General features: G+C 43.1%; 1 protein-coding gene across 2 annotated transcripts in view; it reads right to left on the bottom strand.

The window, feature by feature from the left end:
* LOC139339987 (radixin) overlaps window positions 1–18,349 on the bottom strand; it is a 39,832-nt gene extending 21,483 nt beyond the window's left edge. Inside the window, exons 1-2 of one of the 2 annotated variants that reach the window (XM_070975511.1) lie at window positions 17,996–18,349; window positions 7,853–7,953 (exon numbers count right to left, since the gene is read on the bottom strand). In XM_070975511.1, the coding sequence (XP_070831612.1) occupies window positions 7,853–7,864 (12 nt within the window). In that variant the 5' untranslated portion in view covers window positions 7,865–7,953; window positions 17,996–18,349. Of the gene's footprint in view, window positions 1–7,852; window positions 7,954–17,738; window positions 17,859–17,995 lie in introns of those variants that run through there. The other variant, XM_070975512.1, reaches the window with a different exon arrangement.
* Window positions 18,350–20,609: the final 2,260 nt, after the last annotated feature.

Raw genomic sequence — 20,609 nt, 5'->3', positions numbered from 1 at the left:
AGACAACCTCCCAATGACACCTAGCAAAACCTACCAGCATAAAAGACTGTAATACTGTGCATGTATATTATTCCTTATGTTGAGTGTTGTTAAACTCTAAGGGTTGAATGTTCACTGTAGCCTCACTCAATAATCCAGAATGGCAGATTTATAGGCTGATTTCAAGTAATCATTGATATTTATCAGTATCATATATATATAAGCTGATAAGTAAAAAGAAATCACAGTATAACTACGAAATGTCCCACTCTGTAGCTAAATGGTGCCTACACATCTTTAATAACCATTTTTGTGTTCAGGTTGATGCGAGGATCAAACTAGTATCATGCAAAATCAAAGCTGGTGTGGGAGATTTCCCTCGCTTACCTACCGGAGTGCTGCTCAGCTCTGTCACTGGTGGCCAGAAGCTGTACTGCATGGACACCCTCTCACTCACACAGCTTGTAGTAAACTGTGCTTAGCTTATATTTTCAGTTTATATCTTTAACATTTTAAACTAATTTTATGACCTCCTGAGTGACAGTCAGGACTATGAAACAACAAAATGGAAACGCTTTAATGAGGCACACAGCTGTAACCTACTGTGCACAGTCTGTAATCATTAGAGAGCAGGAGCATGTATTCATTGTAATTAAGAGTTGTGAAATGCGTTGGGATTTTAGCTGTTGTAATGACAGTGCCATGTACAAACAGCTCTTGTGATGTTTGTACAGAGATTCTACCCATATCTCGGCTCATGAGGCTCCGGGGAGGACAGAGCGTGCATGTCTGTCTCCGTTCAGCAGCCTGTGTTTACCAGCATCCTCCGTGCCTCCATGTTATTCATAACAAGTAGTGACAGCTAAATAGTAGGCTAGTGTGTACAGGCAGAGGCCGCCCCCGCATCACAGCCCACCTGTTGACTGTGTTTGTGTGTGTGTGAGAGACACAGACAGCCATAATTAAAAGCTGTTGGTAGCTAAGCTGGTTAGCAGAGGCTTTAAAGGCAACCAGGGCCACACTGCCTTCTTCACCTTTTCTCTTCTCTGTTTTCCATCGTCATCCACTCTTTCCACTCATCGACTTAACATTTCCGCTCTGACACTCTTCTTCACCTCCACTCCTCCATTGTGTCCTCTACGACTCTCTCTCTCTCTCTTCACCTCGACTCTTTTCCGCTCAGATTTTTCCTCTCCAAAACCACTTTTCCACTCCACCGTTCTGTTCTAATGTCTTTAGGTGCTGGCCTACACAGTGCTGTGAGTATTCATCAGTCACGCTTCTAGCTTCTCCATAATGGCTCTTTGTGTTTTCAAACTCAAAGGTATCAAGGACACATAAGAGAAAATTCATCCATCATCACAGTGTCAGACCACGCAAGAGTCCACCCAGTCCTGGAACTGATGCTTTCACAGGCTTCTGTGGGTTGATCTGGAGTTAGCATGGCAGACACAGCTTTGCCTCCGACTGCGCAGAAAAAACACATCTCCAAGTCAGAGTGAGGAGTGATGCGCAGATGAAGAGTAATACTGAAACTGCTTGTCTTGTCTTGAACTTTGTATTGCTATCGGTCATCATTTGCAGTGGCAGAGCAACTAATAATTTTCATTATTGATTTATCAGTCGTTGATTTTTTTTAGAATTGATAAATTGTTTAGGCTCGGAGGTTCCTACAGTCCAACGCAATGTTCTCAACTGTCCAAAAAAACAAAACAACCCATTTTAAATAGTATAAAACCGCAGTAAATCCTCACATTTGACAGGCAGGAGCCAGAGAAAGCTTGTTTTGCTTGATAAATGAAATAATTAACTGATTCAGTTAAATACCTGATGGTTCAGCACAAACTTGCATTGACTTGTTGCAGTAGCTACATTGGCTTTAGCGACTGTGTTTACTACATGGCCAAAACTATGTGGACACCCAAGCATGGAACTGACTGCAGGGATTTTGTACCATTCACTAGGATTGGGCGGTAATCCGGTAATAAGGTATCCCGCGGTATCTAAAAATAGCAACGGTATCAGTTTCATTACCGTCATTAAAAAAATGCTGCGCATATAGGTCTATAGGGATCTAACATAACTGTAGCATCGTCATAACAAAAATGAAGTCCGCTCTGTTCAGTGTATCTGGTCGAATTTTTACTCGAGAAAAAGGTGACTGTGCAAAAGTACATGCTAAAAAAAGGACCTGAGCAGTTTTACAGGTGTTTTAACACAGGTATGTCCAGGTGCTCATATGGGCGCGTCTGGGCAGAGTACCGTTATCTCGTCCAAGCATACGGAGAAACTCCTCTGTTGAAAACACTTTTTCAGCCTTTCTTCTGCTTGCTATTGTTCTTAGCTCTCGTAAAAGGACGAAATGCAAATAAAACAGTAAAATAACACTCCGGGCTGCTCAGCAGAGTCCTCTGTGAGCGCTCTGCTCGTTCATGAGACGGAGCGGTGAAACTAACTGCGTGGTTACGCCGATCAATAGCTCAGCGACCCGCCCAAATTCACCATAGAAACACCAATGATGATCCAGAAGGAAGTAAGCCCAGAGATAGGTTATTGCATGAAGAGCGCTCCCTCCACTCTACTGTAGAAACCCCCTCCTTTTTATGTAAACAAGCAGGACCTTCGTGATTGATCTCAAACTAACACAGAGGAGACATTAGCAGTGTTTTTTCGGGCTGGAATATAACTTTTGACCACAAAACAGCAAAGGTAAAACATACTTTATAATTTAGCGAAGTTGCTCCTCTTTGGCTACCAGCTCGCCGAGTTTCCGTCGCACAGTGAGGAGGCAGACATCTTCGTGATCATCAGACTCTCTGCTTTCATATGATACCGAGCCTTTGAGGTTTGCGTGAAGTGGTGAAATCAGCAGATGCCGTACCTTTGACGTGCGCTATTTTCGTGCTTTCGTTACATGCACATATAATTACACATATTGCACAAATTTTGGGGGGTATGAATTATGTTTCGTTTGGGTGCCAATGCTTGGAAGGGGCTTTTAACTGAGTTTCCCCCCGTCATTCTGGTATGCTACAAGTTAGGACTGGTGCTTCTTCGCGTGAGCATTGACCGTCTGAACTGCGCGCATGTCACGCTGCCCTGCAAAGTGATTTTTAATTAGTCATGGTAATACCGTATACGCCGGGAAAATGTGGGGAAAGTTTGACGGTATCAAAATTTGGATACCACCCAACTCTACCACACAAGAGCATTGGTGAGATCTAGCAGTGATGCTGAGTGACAGCTTCTGGCTCACAGTCAGCTTGCCAGTTGATCTTAAAGGTGCTGGTTGGGGTTGAGGTCAGGGCTCTGTTCAGGCCAGTCAACTTTTTCCACACCAAACTGGGAAAATCATTTCTTTATGGACCTCTATTTGAGACGGCTTTGCCCTATTTAGGTTTCCTCGACAATATCACTATATGTTACAGCATTAAGATGTCCCTGAAATGCAACTAAGAGGACTAGCCCAAACCATAAAAACCTCCTAGACCACATACTTTTGGCCATGTAGTGTATTCCTGTAAATCACTATGCTATAAATAACCTTAAGTGCAGGTTCAGAAATTAATGTGAATGTTTTATCCTGACGCTTTGGCAATGCAGCTTTTAGTGCATTCCAATAAAGCAGTGACTGAATTTAGTGGAGGTTAGGGAGAGGAGGTGGGAGGAGTGGTGAACTTCACACCCTCCCTCTAATTAGATTTAGTGACTTGGATAATTTCCATTATATAAATGAAAATGGCCCTCTGAAATATTTAAAGCCTCCAGCACAGGCATGCTGCCCCCTACACCAGCACCCAGCCCACAGGGACACCATCACCAGGAGGGGCAACATGTGCAGAACGCGGCCATAAATCAATAATGTATGATGTCCCACCACATCTCACACCCTGAACAGGCCTGATGCACGCTTCTTCACACACACACACACACACACACACACACACACACACACACACACACACACACACACACACACACACACACACACACACACACACACACACACACACACACACACACACACACACACACACAATGCCGTTGGGGAAACACATACGCTGACCAAACATATGGGAAATCAATACATCTTTTAGAGGATTCTCCAGCAACATTTAACCCTTCAGGGTGTGTGTTATTGAATGAGCAGAACCTTTTTTTCTGTATTGTCTCCATGGTTGCTCTTATCTTCATTTTCCTGTCTCCATTCTTTGTCCTTGCCTCTCTCAAAAGCATTATCTGCAACTATAAAGGGGTCAGTGTGCTTCTGACTAAAGCCCCTTTCAGACATGCACCCCTTTATGTTCATCTGACGATTGACCAATTTACATGTGGTCTCATGTCTGGAAAGCACCAGGTCACTTTAGTGTGAAAAGTAAAAGTAAGTTAAGATTCAGTAGCATTTCATTGGCATGAGTCTGAACTGAATGCCATTGATTAATGTAAAGAAGGAAGATGTGAAGAAGGTGAGAATAGGCTCTCAGCGCTGGTTAGGATAGATAACACATAATAACCCTTTTTGGCCACTTCTCTGGCATGGCCCTGTGTGTCCAACAGGCACATTAACTATACATGGACATATACATGGACAGCCCTGTGAAATGTGAGATAAAGGTAAGAGTTGTGTCATGGCATTTCCTCTTCTTAACTTGATTAAATCACCTCCTGTTTGTCCAACATTCTCTTTCACGTTAGTCTGCTGACACAGAGACCCCTGGTAACAACATGAAAGACGTGAATACCAGGGGACACCCCTTAGGTTTGGGGTGTATGTACACACAAAGATACCATTAAAACACAGCCTTGAGGAGGGTTATGGTCCAGACCAAATTCACTTCTTAATGGCCTGCCCGAGGCTCTCCAGCTTATAGCCTGTCTCGCCCTGTCGGGACACAACAGACTGTTTGTAAGAGGTTTACTCGCCTGACCTGAAAATTATCAACGTGTTTTTTGTCTTACATTTTGTTCTTTTGTTGCTCTACACGTAGCTACAAGCTAATGGGGCCAAGCTAGCCTACTTGGTCAGTGATTATAAAGCGTGCCTGCAGGGGCCACTCAGCTTTAGCTTTTAATCCAGTGTGACATTTAAGTGTTTTCATGGAAAGAACAAGCAGAGGATGCACAGATGAAGCAGTGAAAGGGCTGATGGGTTTACTGTCCAACGGCTGGGCTTCATGTCAAAGTATAGCCTGTAATGTAACCAGAGTGGGAGTTCCCCTCGAGGGTGGCTTGGGTGTCATTTTTCTGGACTGGATAAGAACAAAGTTCCCGTCAATCAGTCCTCTCTCAAATCCTCTTTCATCCCTCTGTGTGCCTTTTTTCTTCCCTGCGGTGTGTTTCAATAATTTGAGCTTCACTCACTCGTTCCAACTTTCTCTTTTGCTCACTCCTTTCTGTCCACCTGCCAGTCCACATAGCTCTGCTACATGCTCCCTCATGGTCAAACTGCACTAAACACAGCCGTCAGGAGCCTGTTTCATGCAAACTGTCTTTCTTTTGACCGGTTTCATCTTTTCCCCTCTCTTCTCATCTTCCTCTCCATATCGGTCACCTTCTATCGCTCTCTTCAGCTCCCATCCTCTTGCTACTTTTTCCATCACATCTCACTGGTCTCTTTCCAGGAATTGGGCCAGGCCTAATTCCCCATTACTGAGATTGATGGAGCAGGGGTTTGGTACAATCGCTGGCTGGGTGAAGATAACTGTGTAAGCAGCCAGAATGTATCGGCGGCAAGATTGTAAACACCCTGCAACTACAAGCGCCCAGTCCTTGCTGTAGTTTTCACTGACCTCTATCAATCTATTTTTAGCTGATATGAGAATCAGAATTTGGTTTAGGCTTACAGTCAGGTGTTGAGATGCTTAAAGAACAAACATGAGGTTGTTCAAAGGGCTGTTTTTCTATTTACTGACACAGATATTAATTGAAATAATCCTTTCATCTGTGAATGCTGCTGTTATTTTACAGCTTTGCTAACTGGAAGAAAGCACCTTAAATAGCCGAATGGAATTAAACATTTTCTGTGTAATCACTGTCAGACCATATTGAACTGATAATCTTTGTATACCATACAACAAAAGAACTGAACATTTCATAACATTAGTAACTTTACTGATCATATTATAAAGTAAAACACTCCTGTGGTTCCATGCTGAGCCTCTGACACTGGAGTTTATGTTCCTGCTTTCAAGGTTAAGCTATGGTAAAGGTAATATAATAAATGGCTTCACAACCCTCAGACTATAATCCTGTTATTCAAGCTGCGGTGCAAACTCAGCCTGTATGTGTTTGTGTCAGGACAACATGAAAGCTCCCACTGTCCTTCAGTCCTAAAATAGAGCAGAGAAAGCCCTCTTTGTGTTTGCTCCATTCAACAGACAGGACAGTTCCACAAAGTGACCGACTGTGTGAGCGTGTGTGTGCGTGTTTTCCCAAAACTCTGTGCACTCCTGTAACGCAATACTTCTGACTGGGAGAGCTGATGACAGACCCAGGGCTCACTTAAAAAAACAGATGCACTTTAGGAATAAAGAACAATGGCTTATTTCTGTTTGCTTCTTGCCTATTTCCTACCACTGCCTGAAGCCTGTGCAGTGAGCTCCTCTTCCAAGACACAAACTTTAACCTCCTGAGTGCTAGTCAATGAGTGTTTGAGTGGAGCTCTGATGACGAAACTGATGATCTTAACTACAATCAGTAAAGAGAGCTAATTGTCCCAGAGTCCCTGAATGTTTTAGAGAGCCAAATTAACTAGCTGTGGTACAAAACATGATGTCTGATGCAGTTTTAGCCTGTTTAAAGCTTCTATAACAAAAACAGAAATGAAGCGGACTCTGCAGACTCCTGTAGCTCCCGATCAGTTTTTACATGTCCCCCTGCAGTTAAGTGCTTAGTCATCACTCATCATTCAAAGCTTCCACTGAGGTTTTAGAATGAAGCCTTGAATGTCTGTTGTCATATTTTATGTTGCCCATCAGCCATAAAAAAAAAAAAAGAAAGTCATTTTCACTTTCTTTCATGAATAGAACTCAACAGTTTTGCCAACATAGATACATGTAGGCAGCCGGCTCATTCAACAAAGGCAGAAAATAATGACGGCTTAATAATCACACCTTAGGCATAGGCTGCCTCTCTCCATTAAGGTGTGTGCCTCCATTTGTGTAGCAGGAGAGCAAACAGTTCTTTGACCACAGTGAAAATGTTGCGTTGAGTTAATCCTATGCAGCCACCATTTGAATCTAATTCTATAAATAATACTATATATAATACTAATAATATTAGTGCAGCTTAATGTTTATCTGCAACCGTGCAGAAATACTGGGTTTAAACAGAACGAACAGACATGCACAAGCAGGGTTTGAATGTTGATTTAGAATATGAACATTAATGTGAAAGTGAATAAAGCTTCAAAGCTTCCAGCCGTTCAGCACAGTCCTCGTTAGAGAAGACTTATGGCTACTGGGCCTGACTAACACCAACATTATCCATTTTTGCACTGGTTAGCGAGTTCCTGTCAGAGGTAATCAAGCTGAATATTACACATTCTGCTCTGTCCTTAGATTACCATGTACATGCCATCAAAACAGAAGCTATTAACAAGTCATGGATTTCAGCTTTATGTTGATTACGCATGATCACAAAGTCCTAAACTCCCACAGATTCTGCAGACTGACAAAGCAAGCCTGCGAGCAATTCTTTAAAACACGGAATTCAAGAACATAACTGTAAATTTATGGCAACAACTCCCTAAAGAATGCAGCGGATAAGTAGAAATACCTTGTGAGATGAAATAATAGCAGTACAGGCAGTAACTCTCGACATGGCAGATACACGGGTGGTGCAACCATTCATTTCCAGCATGTTAGGTACTAACCGGTTTGGGCATCTTTCTCCTCTCTCCGCCCGTCCCCTGTTGCTGAGAAAACAGAAAGAATTCGTCCTCCGTCTTCCTGCCTCTCTCCGGGGCACCAGCACCTGGGACACAGCAACAACAAAGACAAATGCGCCAACGTCAACAGACAAATAACTCAGACATCAGGTTCAGTGCACCCCTCCGGCTGTCACACAGCGTACTGTTCTGTGTCTCTCTCTACATCTCATCGTCACTACTGAAAGAGACAGTGAAAATAAAAAAGGAAAGAAAAGACAAGAGGAAAACAGCCTGGATGGGGAAAAGTTTTGGAATTCTAGGTAATGATTCTATCCAATAATCTCTTGATCAGTTTCTGCTCTCATTGATAAATCATTTAGTCTATAAATTGTCAGAGGATAGCAAAAAACACACATGAGTTTTTGGCTTCAAACTGCATAGTGCCCTCAAATCAACAGTCCCAAGTCTGAAGATATCAGTTTACAATGATATCAAACAGAGAAACGAAGCAAACACTCACACAGGAGGGCTTGAACGAGCAAATGTTTGTTTACTTGACAAATTATCATTCAAACCATGAATCGATCATCTCTGAATTGCTGTGTGGTTGAGATTCATGCAGCGGCACGAGTTGTGCAGGTGAAAGTCAACAACAGTACTTAAATGAATATTTCTTCAATCAACAAAACAAATGTTAAGCTAAGTGGACTTAGCCACCAACCACGTTTCTGTTGAAGGACAGATACTTCAGCTGCTGCTGATTGAGAAGTACAAAATCTACCAATGTCAAGTTAAGTTCCAACCTGCATCTTTGAGGAGAACTAATTAAACTAAATTGTGGTGTGAATGCTGCTGGATGCTGACTTTCATTCATATGGAGAAGCAGCTGAGGGAGTGCAAAGAGGTGGAAAAGTAAGAAAGCGTCTAATTAGTGCATTAAAAGGGATTATGACACTCATGATGTATTAATGTGGTGGAACACTTTGAGGTTTGAACAGTTTCTAGGTAAAAGTATGAATAAGACTTGAAAAAGTGTGAGAATGTCCAAGTTCTGTGTGTGTGTGTGTGTGTGTGTGTGTGTGTGTGTGTGTGTGTGTGTGTGTGTGTGTGTGTGTGTGTGTGTCAAACTTCCCTAATGAGCTCATCTCCATCAGCTGTTCCCAACTGTTTGACTCCTGACTCAGAGTTCATTTCACAGCTCAGTAACTCTTATCCCTTAAGTTCAAATAGCAGAAGAGAGAGGAACAAAAGTGTGAAAAGGTGTCACTTCTGAACATCCTGTCCCTTCAACTGAAAGAGGAAAACTTCCCACAAAACCTGAAACACTTCAGCATTCAAGTATTAAACGCATGAAAGAGAAAAGTAACAGCCAGAATGTCCTAATTGAGCTGAAGATTTTGCTGTGAAGTTTCTGTGTTCAAAAATGTGGAAGGAGATGAGAGCCAAAAAAAGTGGCATAATAATAATAATGATAAATAATAATAATGATCTTTTGCATAGAATAACATATACTGCTAATGCTTATGACTCAAGCCCTGATGTTAACAGCTGCGACTGAGCTCCACTACAGCTGGAGTGCCGCTGAAGTTAGAATGACAAAAAGTGCATCTGGACTTTTGTCCAACATGCTTAGTGGCAGCTTGGGAAAAACAGAGTCAAGAAGCAGAGCGGCGAAAAGAAGAGAACAGGCAGTTAGAGAGAGAACTGGGCAAGTGGCTGAGAGGAAGAAGAGAGAACTCCAAAAATAGAGACACAGAAATGTTAGAGAGGGAAATAGATATGTGATAGAAAAAAAGTTTCCGCTTCTCTCTTTTGCTCTAATTTTTCTCTCACTTTTTCCTCTCTCCTTAAGGTGACCTGCTGACCGCTCGTTGTTTGAGGCGATGGTGATCTGGACGGTGTGGGTTGATCCAGAGCTGCACGTCAGCTAAATGACTAGAATCTAAAATAGAGAGAGCAGTTGGTACTGTAGGTGTCCCATAGGTGCCAGATCTTTGTGATGTGCGAGGCCAGAAATAGACCTTTCTCAAGTGTCTGCACAGAGAATTAAACCTGGCTCAATCACAAGCTCGGTCTGAGGGCAGGAGCAAGCTGAAAGCGAACGCTACACTGAGCCGAATGAACTGACAAAAAACTAACATTTCTGCTCGTGTTGCCTCTGTCCTTCTGGTCCGTGTCTGAGATTCACCATGAGTGGGGCTCAGGAAGATCTTCCACACGCACACGCAGTATATGTACCTGTATATCTGTGCCAAATATCCTCCTCATTCATTGTTTTGGTTGTGTGTTTTGATTCTGTTTATTTCTGATGTTTCCAAAATAAATAAATAAATAAATAAAAAATCATATTCCATATGTGAAGATTTTTAAGAATGAATAGTGCATTGCTCTTTGAAAGGGTGTACTTGCATTATTAAGCTATTATCATCATTATACTAGTGCCATAAAGTGTTCTTAAAATGACAGTAATGTTGTTTCTCACAGTTACCTCTGGGACAGTATGTTGTTCAACAAAAGCAGTCGTTGTGTCAGGCTCAGGATGCCCGGGAGGACTCAGAAAGGTTTGTGATGCACTATACAACCATAATGTACCAGCCAAGATTTGTTCATCAGCCGGACCGGATTCAAAGCATTTGTATTTTCATTTCCAATATGTGAAGCAGACTTCATGCGGTTTGGTCTGATTTGTAAACACAGAAATATTCAGCGTGGTTTGTGGTGAGACGGCGGTTGTGAAAAACAGGGTTAGATCTAAAAACAAGCAGAGTTTTTGACTTGACAAACATTGTTAACAACTGTTTAAGAGACCTGGACTTAAAACATGTACTTTGGGTACATAATGAATGCAAGACATTCCCTAAAAGTGTTCATGTTACTATGGTTACAACAATGAACAGCTGAAACCATCACCATGACAAAGCATGAGTCTGGCTTCTCCCTGACTTGAATCAAATGAACAGGCTTATATCAACACACTGATAGAGGACAACGCTACAGACATTTATGCAACAACAATCCAGTGACTTGAGCCACTGATATTATTAGCATATGTGCTACTGTCCTGATTGTGCATCAAAATGTCACATCAGTTCTGTCAATTCCAGACTATGACTAACTTCAGCAGAGAGCTTTGCAGCTCATTCAAGTCCATGTAGGTCACAGGTCTCTCAGTGCCTCTTTACGGTCCTAAATGTTCCATTTCCATTAGGATCATGTCCCAGACTGAGGAAAGGGATTTCTACATATCTGAAATGTATTGAATATTCTTGAGGCAAACTGCAAATTTTATAATCACATCAGAGAGCGCTATGAATATCCTTTGAATACGTGGCCTAATTCAGCCCTAATTCTCTCTTTCACATTAGTCTTGAGAAAATTCACTTTGATGTGCCACATAACTGTGAGGCATGTCCTCCAAATCAGCGCACACCATCAGGACTTTCTGGGGCTGAGTCCTCAAGGTATGTGAGGCCTGCGATATGTCAAAGTGAGCCCTGGAAATCAAACCAGCCTCATTCTCAAGGCACAAAAGCAGCTCATCTAATGTGTCCTCTATAACACCATTTACATTAGAAATCATTTAAATACAAGATGAAAGACAGCAGCATGTTTTAATCATTATTATTTTAAAATTGGAAAGCACTTTCACTGAATATTAGATGATCCCAAACACTTCAGCAAACAGTGTTTCATGTCTTAGTGTAATATCTTTTATACTGAATTCAAAGAATAAACTAGGTAACAAATGAACCAGTCTTCCACATTTCCTCAGTGTTTTTCAGTGTGAAGCTGAACATCAGTCCAGGCTGGGCTTTGTTTCATCCCCTGCTTGCTTTCGGTTGGTCTGGCTGTTGTAACGCTTTGCCTACACTCTCTTCCCACTGTGCATTGCATATCTACTCGCAACATGTGACATGTATGTTCACAGACGATTGCAAAAGAGAGGAGTTTCTTACATTACATTTACAAAACCAGTATCTGCCCTGAGCAACGCAACAGACCAAACTTGAACAGCTGGATTAGGTTATTTTATGGCAGGTCAGTGGACTGAATCAGCATCATTTCTAATCAATGCATGGCTGCAAGAAGTGAACCGCTACACCTCTGATTCCTTGCAGTAGTTACAGCAGGAAAGATAAAAGCACCACACACATCCTAAATGTGTTGTAGGGATAGGTGGATATCAGCCAGCCAAGACACAAACCTTCATCAGTGTAAGTCCCTGGGCTAAGTGCCTTCAATCTAAAGCAGGCATTAATAACTCAATAAAACGGCTCAATATGAGAGTTTACCAGCTGAGCCTCCCTGTGCAACTTCCCTCTGCCTCTACATCTCCGTTTCTTACACTCTTTATATTACACCTCATCAACAGTGAGAGACGGGGTGAGGAGTAGAATAGTGCACTGATGAGAGAAAAAGGAGAGAGAGTCAGGAAGGGGAGGGACACATAAGAATTCAAAGCTTGCCTTGACCCATATACCTGCAGCCAGGAGATAGGTAAAGACACTGAATACTAAAATAACTAACGGACTGAAAGCCGTCTGACTTCTTACAAAGCTGGAATTTAGAAAGATGACGCTTTGAGAGAATAGTGCATGCATGGCTTTATTAATCCATGCTGCTCATGTTGAATATTCAGAGCAAGTTAAATATATCCTGGATACGCTTCTTGCTTCTCTTCCTCTTCTTTTCTGTCTTCATTCTTCAGGTCAGAGCAGCCACCAGATGGATGACATCAGCTTCGCTCTCCATTCGGCAAGGTGAAAGTGATTAGCATCTACAAAATGGAATAGATTCAAATGCTCCGAGCTTGATGTAAACACAGGACCCTCTGGCCTACACACACGTACCTAAAGGTGACCTTTAGTGTGCGAGGTAGCATCTGGAGCTTTCCACACGAACACACGATTGCTCTGTTTAGCAGCCCACAAACTCATAAACCTGGAGCCTTCAGGGTGTGTGTGTGTGTGTGTGTGTGTGTGTGTGTGTGTGTGTGTGTGTGTGTGTGTGTGTGTGTGTGTGTGTGTGTGTGTGTGTGTGAAACCAGAGGGTCGTTCCCAAGCGGATACAGCTTCCAGGTCACCATTCATGCAGAAAGAAAGTGCTCTCTGTGCACGTTACACTCTTTCATCTCCCTCTCTCTCTCGTTTTGTCCGACTCAATCTCGACACACTGTTGTATTTCACACACTTTTTTTATAGAGTGTCCTGTCCGCCTGCTGGACACACTCCTGCTCCTCCTCCTCTGCATTCCGCTCACCTCCAACAACACTGCAGGTGTGGTTTGGTTGGTTCATTCATGCTGATTCTCCTTCTCAATTCTGACCCTGGGTCTGATTTACGGCATACTGTTTGAAAACAATAAAATAATGCTGAAGACTGTGGCACCTGCTTTTTTTGCTTTTATTCTGAGTTCTTCTGAATGCTTGCACAAATCAGTAATTTGCTTCTCTTCTAGTAATCTCATTCTCAGCCTTCACTGAGTTTATTGCCTCTATCATTATGAACTTTGACTGAGCAAGTGAAAGCTTAGCAGCTGCTAAACACTGTTTTGCTTGACAGGTTGAGGTTTAGCTCCTGAGGGGCTTGTGGTTAGTGTGTGTGTTCGATCATTGTGGGGTCCAAGCAGCTACACAAGGATACTTAATCTTTTATCTTATTATCTAAAAGATAATAGTAAGGTAAATTAATCTTTTATTAATCCCACATTGGGGAAATCTGCATTGCTACAGCAGCCGAGAAGATCTTCCTCAGTGGAGGGATAGGTCACTATTTGTGTTTGGTCTGTCATCACATGTGTGTTTGCAGAGGCTACAAAATGTCCTGCTGTACAAAGTGCCAGAGACAACACATACGCACACTTCCGACAGCTGTTATAACAGCAGGAAACTGTACCAACTGCTTCGCTTGACAACAAGGCTTTACTTGTACAACAGGAGGGCCAACTGATTCCTCCTCGAGTGGAAGCAGGAGAGTGTTTGTCAAACAGCACAAATGGCCTGTTCAGGGTAAGACTGGACCATCTTTTCTATTTTAATATCGTCCAATCGTGGTTACCTGATCGCTGATCGGCAATCCCATCATCAGGCCAGTAGGAGTAGGAGGGGGTGGGGCGGGGGTTGGTTAGTTTATAATTTAGGATTTAGAATTCACTTGCGCTGATTAAAGGGGCTCAGCAAGTGGACGTGCTGCCGTGCCACCAGAAACATCTCTACATGCACAACAGGCTCCAGATTCTAGAGATTATTTTAAAAACATTTTAGTTATGAGAGTTAGTTAAAATAGCCTTAATATGAGCGCGGGAAAAAACAATCATCATCACTCCTTCAATCACTGATAGGCCTGGTTCAGTGGGTGACCTCCAAACCCACAAACACGAACACACTGTAAAACAATGCTGCCACTTTAAAAGCCCCTTACACTGCAGCTGCTTTGGTGCCATGATATAGACTAAAGACTAGACTAAAGTTTTAACAAATGTACTGTGTGTTGCAAACAGTGAGTCCTTTCTTAATAATGTTAATGTTAGTAATGTATTCCAAACAGGTTAGACGTGCTGGCTGGAATCACCTTGGGACAAACACAAGGAACAAGGAGAAAAGAAGGGAAACAAAGAGGATCTGGAGGAACACACTGAGCGTCAGTCTGGATCTTAGCACATGGACCCAAGTTCACCTAATTTGGTTGACAAAAGTCCTGTCAAGAGTCAATATGAACATCTAAATACTTGAGACAAATAATGCTATCATCAGAATGACACTGTGGTTCTACCACATGCGTACGTGCATGAGGAAACAGACCGGACTACCTCACCTGCAGAAACCTCAAACGCTGCTACTTCCTACCAGGTCTTTCCTTTCCATCTCTGTTTAGTAATCAACAGCAACAACAGTATGGTGCATTCAGCATGAGTGACATTCATCTGATCAATATTTAATGCACTAAATATTCACTGAGCTAAACAGTGACAAAAACAGTCAATGTGTTTTAACAGCTGTTAAAATGAATGGAAGTCTCAGATGAATGGCATCATCGCTCCCATCAGTGCTAGCTTAGTGCTGACATTCATCCAGGTTGACTTAAGATGATTTATAAGGTTGATGTTGACCCAAGGACGGAGGACAGATGTTGGGCTGAACACATGTTGGACTGCTGTGCAGGTTAAACCTGAGGTCACCAGACTAATCTGCATAAATCGAGGATGGAAATATGACGGTTAGGGACCAAAACTAAAACAAAGCCTCAGCCATGTGTTGTCTGTCCTTCACATCTGGAGGGACTCAATCTGTTGCACGAGGTCACATCTCAGAGAAGCAGAGCAGGATGAATTACAGACAAGCAGATACACAGAAAGAAAGTGAAAGAAATCAAACAGACGACGATGTGACAAACACGAGAAGCTAAAAGTCAGAGACGGAAAGAGAAACCAGTGAGGCTGGCTATGATGTGGGCTGTGAAACTAAAGTGTTTGCTGCCTCTCACCAACTGAAGCGACCAAGTGAAGCACCTGCACTGTGTCTCTTAGAGCTGCAAACAGCAACTCTTCTTATGAATTAATCTGCACATTGTTTTCTTTATTAAACAGTTCATTGTTCTGTGCATTAAATGTCAGAAGACTTTGTATCGTTTGTATATTCAAATATAGACCATCACTTTTTGGTTAGAATAAAATTTCCCTAAAACAAAACCTTTCGACCAAGTGCATGAGGGATATATTACAATAATATTCCATCATCTAAACTATCAGAATTTGAACTAAATTCAGTGAAAAAGAATCTCTTCAACTGTACATTTTCATGTCCACTACAGTGCAGAGCAACCTCCTGGTTCACCTTTGATCCACTGTACTTATTACTAATGCATGCATGCACTTTCACAATACAGTGAATGATTCTAATAGATATTTCTGGTACAATCACTTTTGTTTCATGCTTTCTTTTAGTTTGGGTTTAACCAGACTGGACATATAGCCACAACTGATGAGAACAAAAATAAAGACCAATTTCAGAAATGTCCATGAAACTCTAAAAGTGCACATGTAAGCAAAGGAAAGTGGCCATAGCAAATGACAAAACCTCAGAGACAAAGAAAGATAGATACAGATTTCCTCCAACAAACTCCATGAGCCAAACCTCCCAGCATTCAGCATGAAGAGCTGAGCAGGCATCTCAACCAACACTTCCACTGTAGACCAGTTTCAGACAGTCTCACAGTAGCAGCTGGTGTGTGAAGAAATCGTCAAGATTCAGCCAGCTTCACATACACAATCTGAGGCTAGTGTGGCCATTTCTTGATTAATGTGTGTGTTTTTTTGTTTGTGTGCAAAACGGTCTAAATTTGTTTCTGCATGCAGTAAACCAAGACCTACTCATTTCTTGCCCCAGAATACCCACGGTGCTGTGGATGCTGCTTAGCTGATCTCATCTCTAGTCTCTCTGTTCCCCCAGTTTCTCTCCAGAATAGAACGTCCATAAATAATGACGAGCTGTACAAACAGTTCAACATCTCATTCAAAATGGATCTGAATAATTTTAAAGACCAACTCTGGAGCTATCCCCTGAGCAGCCAGCAACAGTGACTTTAACTGAATTTAAGCCTGCACTGAAGTTGCATGACAACACAAAAACAACATTAACAACCTATTTTCTCCAATCATGCCCATGCATGTGCAGGTCTGGTCAGAGTAACTCCTCCTCTGATCCAGAGCCATCGGATTATTCAACAGGTCACAGAAAAATAGTGCTGCTGAGAGAAATCTAAAACCAGCCGTCAAAGGTATCTCGTGTCATGATGCAGGTAGCCTCTTTCTCAAATGAGTTGTAATTTGGTCCTCAGGAGAGGCGGAACCATGAGCAACAGGACGATCTGAGCGACAGGGATAAGAGCCAATACACTCCACCCCCTGCCGTAATGAGGCCAATCAGAGACTCATGAGCTTCCTTGAAGCTGAGGAGCGTCTGTTTGTGCCAGATGGACCGCTAACATCATGTGTGGGCGCGCTAACGTTACTGTATTCAGGACCGTTGTTTGCGTGCAAAAGCGAAGTCAGCCCGGTGTCACTCGGCGTGGTTTCCAGGGCAAACTTGCATGAACTCACTCAAACTAACGTGGTTACGTTGGGAACAAAGTTTACATACCGTCTAAGAACCAGCATCAGTCTCTCTCATGTGCATTTGTGCTTGTTATCATGGTAACAATTAGTTATCCCCATGATGAAAGCGCACTGGCTGTTTGGCTCCAACTCACTGCAGCCTTTGTGACTCCTGCAGAGGCAGGCGCACAGAGTAGCGCATTTCAGGATCGACCACTGGTATTTGAGAGCACCCTGACCACGACAAGCCAGCCCATAAATATCAACAGGCATGGCCATGACAGCTTCACTGTAACAACGTGCTCATTCTGTGTTAGCAGCAGCTGCTGTCGGCGACATTGTTGCAGAGAGAAAGGCGCGTCGTCAGCAGCAGCAGCAGCAGCAGCAGCAGCGGGACTCGCCTCCAAAGTTGCAAACGGCGCAAGAAACATTGTTTCCGCTCCGAGCTTTACAAAAGCAGCAGAGAGCGGTCCAACGTGAAAAAACAGCAACACTAAACCGCGGAATTCCAACACCAGCTGGGCATGAGCACGCTCGTCTGGTGGCTGGTGAAGTAATTATCTAAGAAGCAATGATAGCACATTTCCGAAAGTGGCTGTCGGGATGTAAATAGTTGGTTTGAATCTGGATGGACGCGCCTAGTACGAATGAGAGGTGGCCTGTGAGCCGCCTTTAGGTCATTCTGGAAAGAAAAGACAAGCATCTAATTACCCTGACTCCTAATGTAAGCCCTGATCTGTTGCATAACATTTAAACTGACACACAGCACCTCAGCGCAAAGTGACACCGGTCCACTCACCCGTCCTTGCGTCCTGAAACGTGCAAGAAGCCGGTTAGATACGGAGGCGAAGCACAAAATACAGAGCCACACGTCGCACCACGCTGCCTTCGACCTGCCTGTCAGATAGGTACGCGTTACCGAAGAAGTTTTAAGCGCTCCGGGCCTGCGTAAACACCGCTACCCGCTCTGCAGCCCAGAGAAGAAAATAAATCCTCCCTCTTTTGAACGGCTTAAAGGAAGTCAAGCAGGGCAGAGATGAAGGCGATCAAACTCACCTCTAACGCTTGGCTGCGCTGAGGATGTGTCCAACTGTCACCCCCTCCAGCTGGCTGCGCTACTTTATATATCCACAGAGAGTAAAAATAGAGCGTTTCACCCCGCCGTCCTCTGCGCTGTTTACCGGACGCGGTGCGCACCGAGAGCGTACAGTGACACAGGCTGCAGCGGTGGAGACTCCTCCGTCAGGCTCCCACGGCTGGAGAAGAGGTACAGACAGTCAATATGGCTGACGAACTTACCGTACCGAGGCGTGGTGAGCTGAGTCCTGCAGATTCACCCCCCTCCCTCACCCCGTGACTGAAACTCTGCAGAGCAGCTTGCTGCGGGGTGCGGACCAGCGCTCCAAAACTTTATCATGAGCATCAAGGAGACGGTTTATACCCCAGAGGCGCTTCTGGTAAACGTCTTAGGTCACACCTTATTTCAGACAGTTCTCTGCCAACACTAACCCTCCTACATACAACCCGTCAGGAGCAAGTGAATAGATATTCGGGTCCAGGTAGGGCTCATCTTTTGGTTTGATTTAGAGTTTGCAGGGTTTGAAGCGATGCAGCGAATGACAGAAGGCAGGCAACACTTTCCTGAACTTGGATTTCCTTCTTTCACTTGCTTCTATCCAAACAGTGTGTTATTTCGACAGTGAAGTCCCTCACCACAGGAACACCCTGTGGTGACTTGTGCAAGTTAAAGTTCTGCCTCATGTTGCAGGGCAGTGGGGGTAAACAGGGCCTGCGACCCCCAAGTTTTCTTCTTACCTCCACAGAGAATATCTCTGCCGGCCTGTGCACATATCATCCATTCACTGATCAGTCGCACAGCCAGTCAAAACAAACAAGTAAAAATCAGCTTCACGGCCAAGGCGTTGTGAAATGAGGTTATGAAACTGTGACCACAAAGAAGAAAATAGAGGTGGAGGTCCAGCTTTCTGCAGAACCAGCCTGAAAAACCTCACATAATGTCCTCAAAGAAGCACAATATTTATGTTATTGCTCAGACGTTTTTGGGGGGCCTTTAGTTTTTTTTTGTGGTGCCTCCAGTGGACTATAATTAAAGAGATGATAATCAGCTGATGGCCAGTATTGGAACTTGTTATGTGGGAAAATCAATCTGACAGGACACACACAGTGAATAAATGAAGAGGTGGTGAACTTGATAACGTGACGGTGACACTAATATGTATGTTGTGACGGGTGGTTTTAGAACAATGACTTTAATGCATCAATATGCCAACAGAGGCACTCTGTATCTTACACAACGGTGTGAACACAACACTGACTAAAACTGAGAGTCTATCCTGATAATTACTCCTGTTTTCATTTGACAGAACTTACTTCAGAGGAATAATTCTCACACTTAAACGCCAAACCAGGCACATCTTGAGTGTTACATAATAGCTGGGCAGACCACAGGTACAGCATACCTCCCCATGTTGTGACAGGACAAGAAATAAAAATCCATGAATGTTTAGCCATGCTGACGACAAACAGAACTGACTCTAGAACTGCACAGAAAGTCCTGTGATGTTTTATTGTACTGATGAATGCATTCTGTGAAAGGGTTTGTTCAGTAAACAAATACTGTATGGAAAAGCTCTCCATTCATCGCTGCCTGTAAATGAAGGCTTTATGAAAATAGCTGTGTTGTGAAACAGAGCCCATGTGGTTGTGAGGAGGAGAGATGTGTCATCTTTGGGCTGTGAGTCACTGGCATGCAGCTTGCCTCAACCTGAAGTCGTAATGAGAAAACCACACCAGGACACTACCATCACTGATCTGTGATCTGCTGTGTGCACTCAATTAGAGTCTGACTGATCCCATTTTGGAGCCAATGCTGATGTCAGTATTTAATAATCTGTTAGCACATATCCTTTCTCCCCTGGCTCTATTTCATAATATTGATTCTCTAATAAGAATGAAGATATTCCTTTCATTGTATTAGTGTCACAGAATTATATTTACCATTTGTCTCATTCAGGGCTGATTAGATTTACTGAAGAATTAAATAAAATACATCTACAGTCCACAGTATGCAGTCTCATGGTATGGAGCCCCACAAGTGAATGAATCATTTATCCCTCTCTCATTCTGCTCACACAGTATTTGGGACAATCCTCTAAACATATAGGACACGTCACATATTTCCAGATGAGAGACTGTCTGGAGAGTGTGCCAAATGTTAGTTCTGAATACAAGCTACAGCAATCGACAGGAGTATGTGGTGCTACACTTGATGCCAGCCGCTTTCTCAAAAGGAGAAAGACAAAGGAGTCCGTTGAAAATAGAGGCCAGATTATAATAACAGATCTCTTGGGAGGCTGATTCATCAGTTTGCATCCGAGGCCTATTTTAATATCACTGACATAAATGTGAAACATTGTGAGGCGAATGAACAATGCAGCATGGCCAACATGTGAGACAGATAGACTCACTGATTAGATAAAAATGTCTGTCTGTCCTCGTTCGCTGTTATTGCTACTGTGACTCTAAGACATGCATTATGCAGCAGGTGAAAATACCCAAGGACAGAGCTGCACACTGATTGGTTGGGATTCATATTTTGTCATATTAAAATCCTTGTTAATTAATCTCAGTCTGTGAAGCAGGCTGGTGG

This window comes from Chaetodon trifascialis, chromosome 12, assembly GCF_039877785.1.
Source record: "Chaetodon trifascialis isolate fChaTrf1 chromosome 12, fChaTrf1.hap1, whole genome shotgun sequence".
NCBI lineage: Eukaryota > Metazoa > Chordata > Actinopteri > Chaetodontiformes > Chaetodontidae > Chaetodon > Chaetodon trifascialis.
Note: the sequence above shows the minus strand (reverse complement) of the source record. Positions and strands in the feature narration are given on the sequence as shown.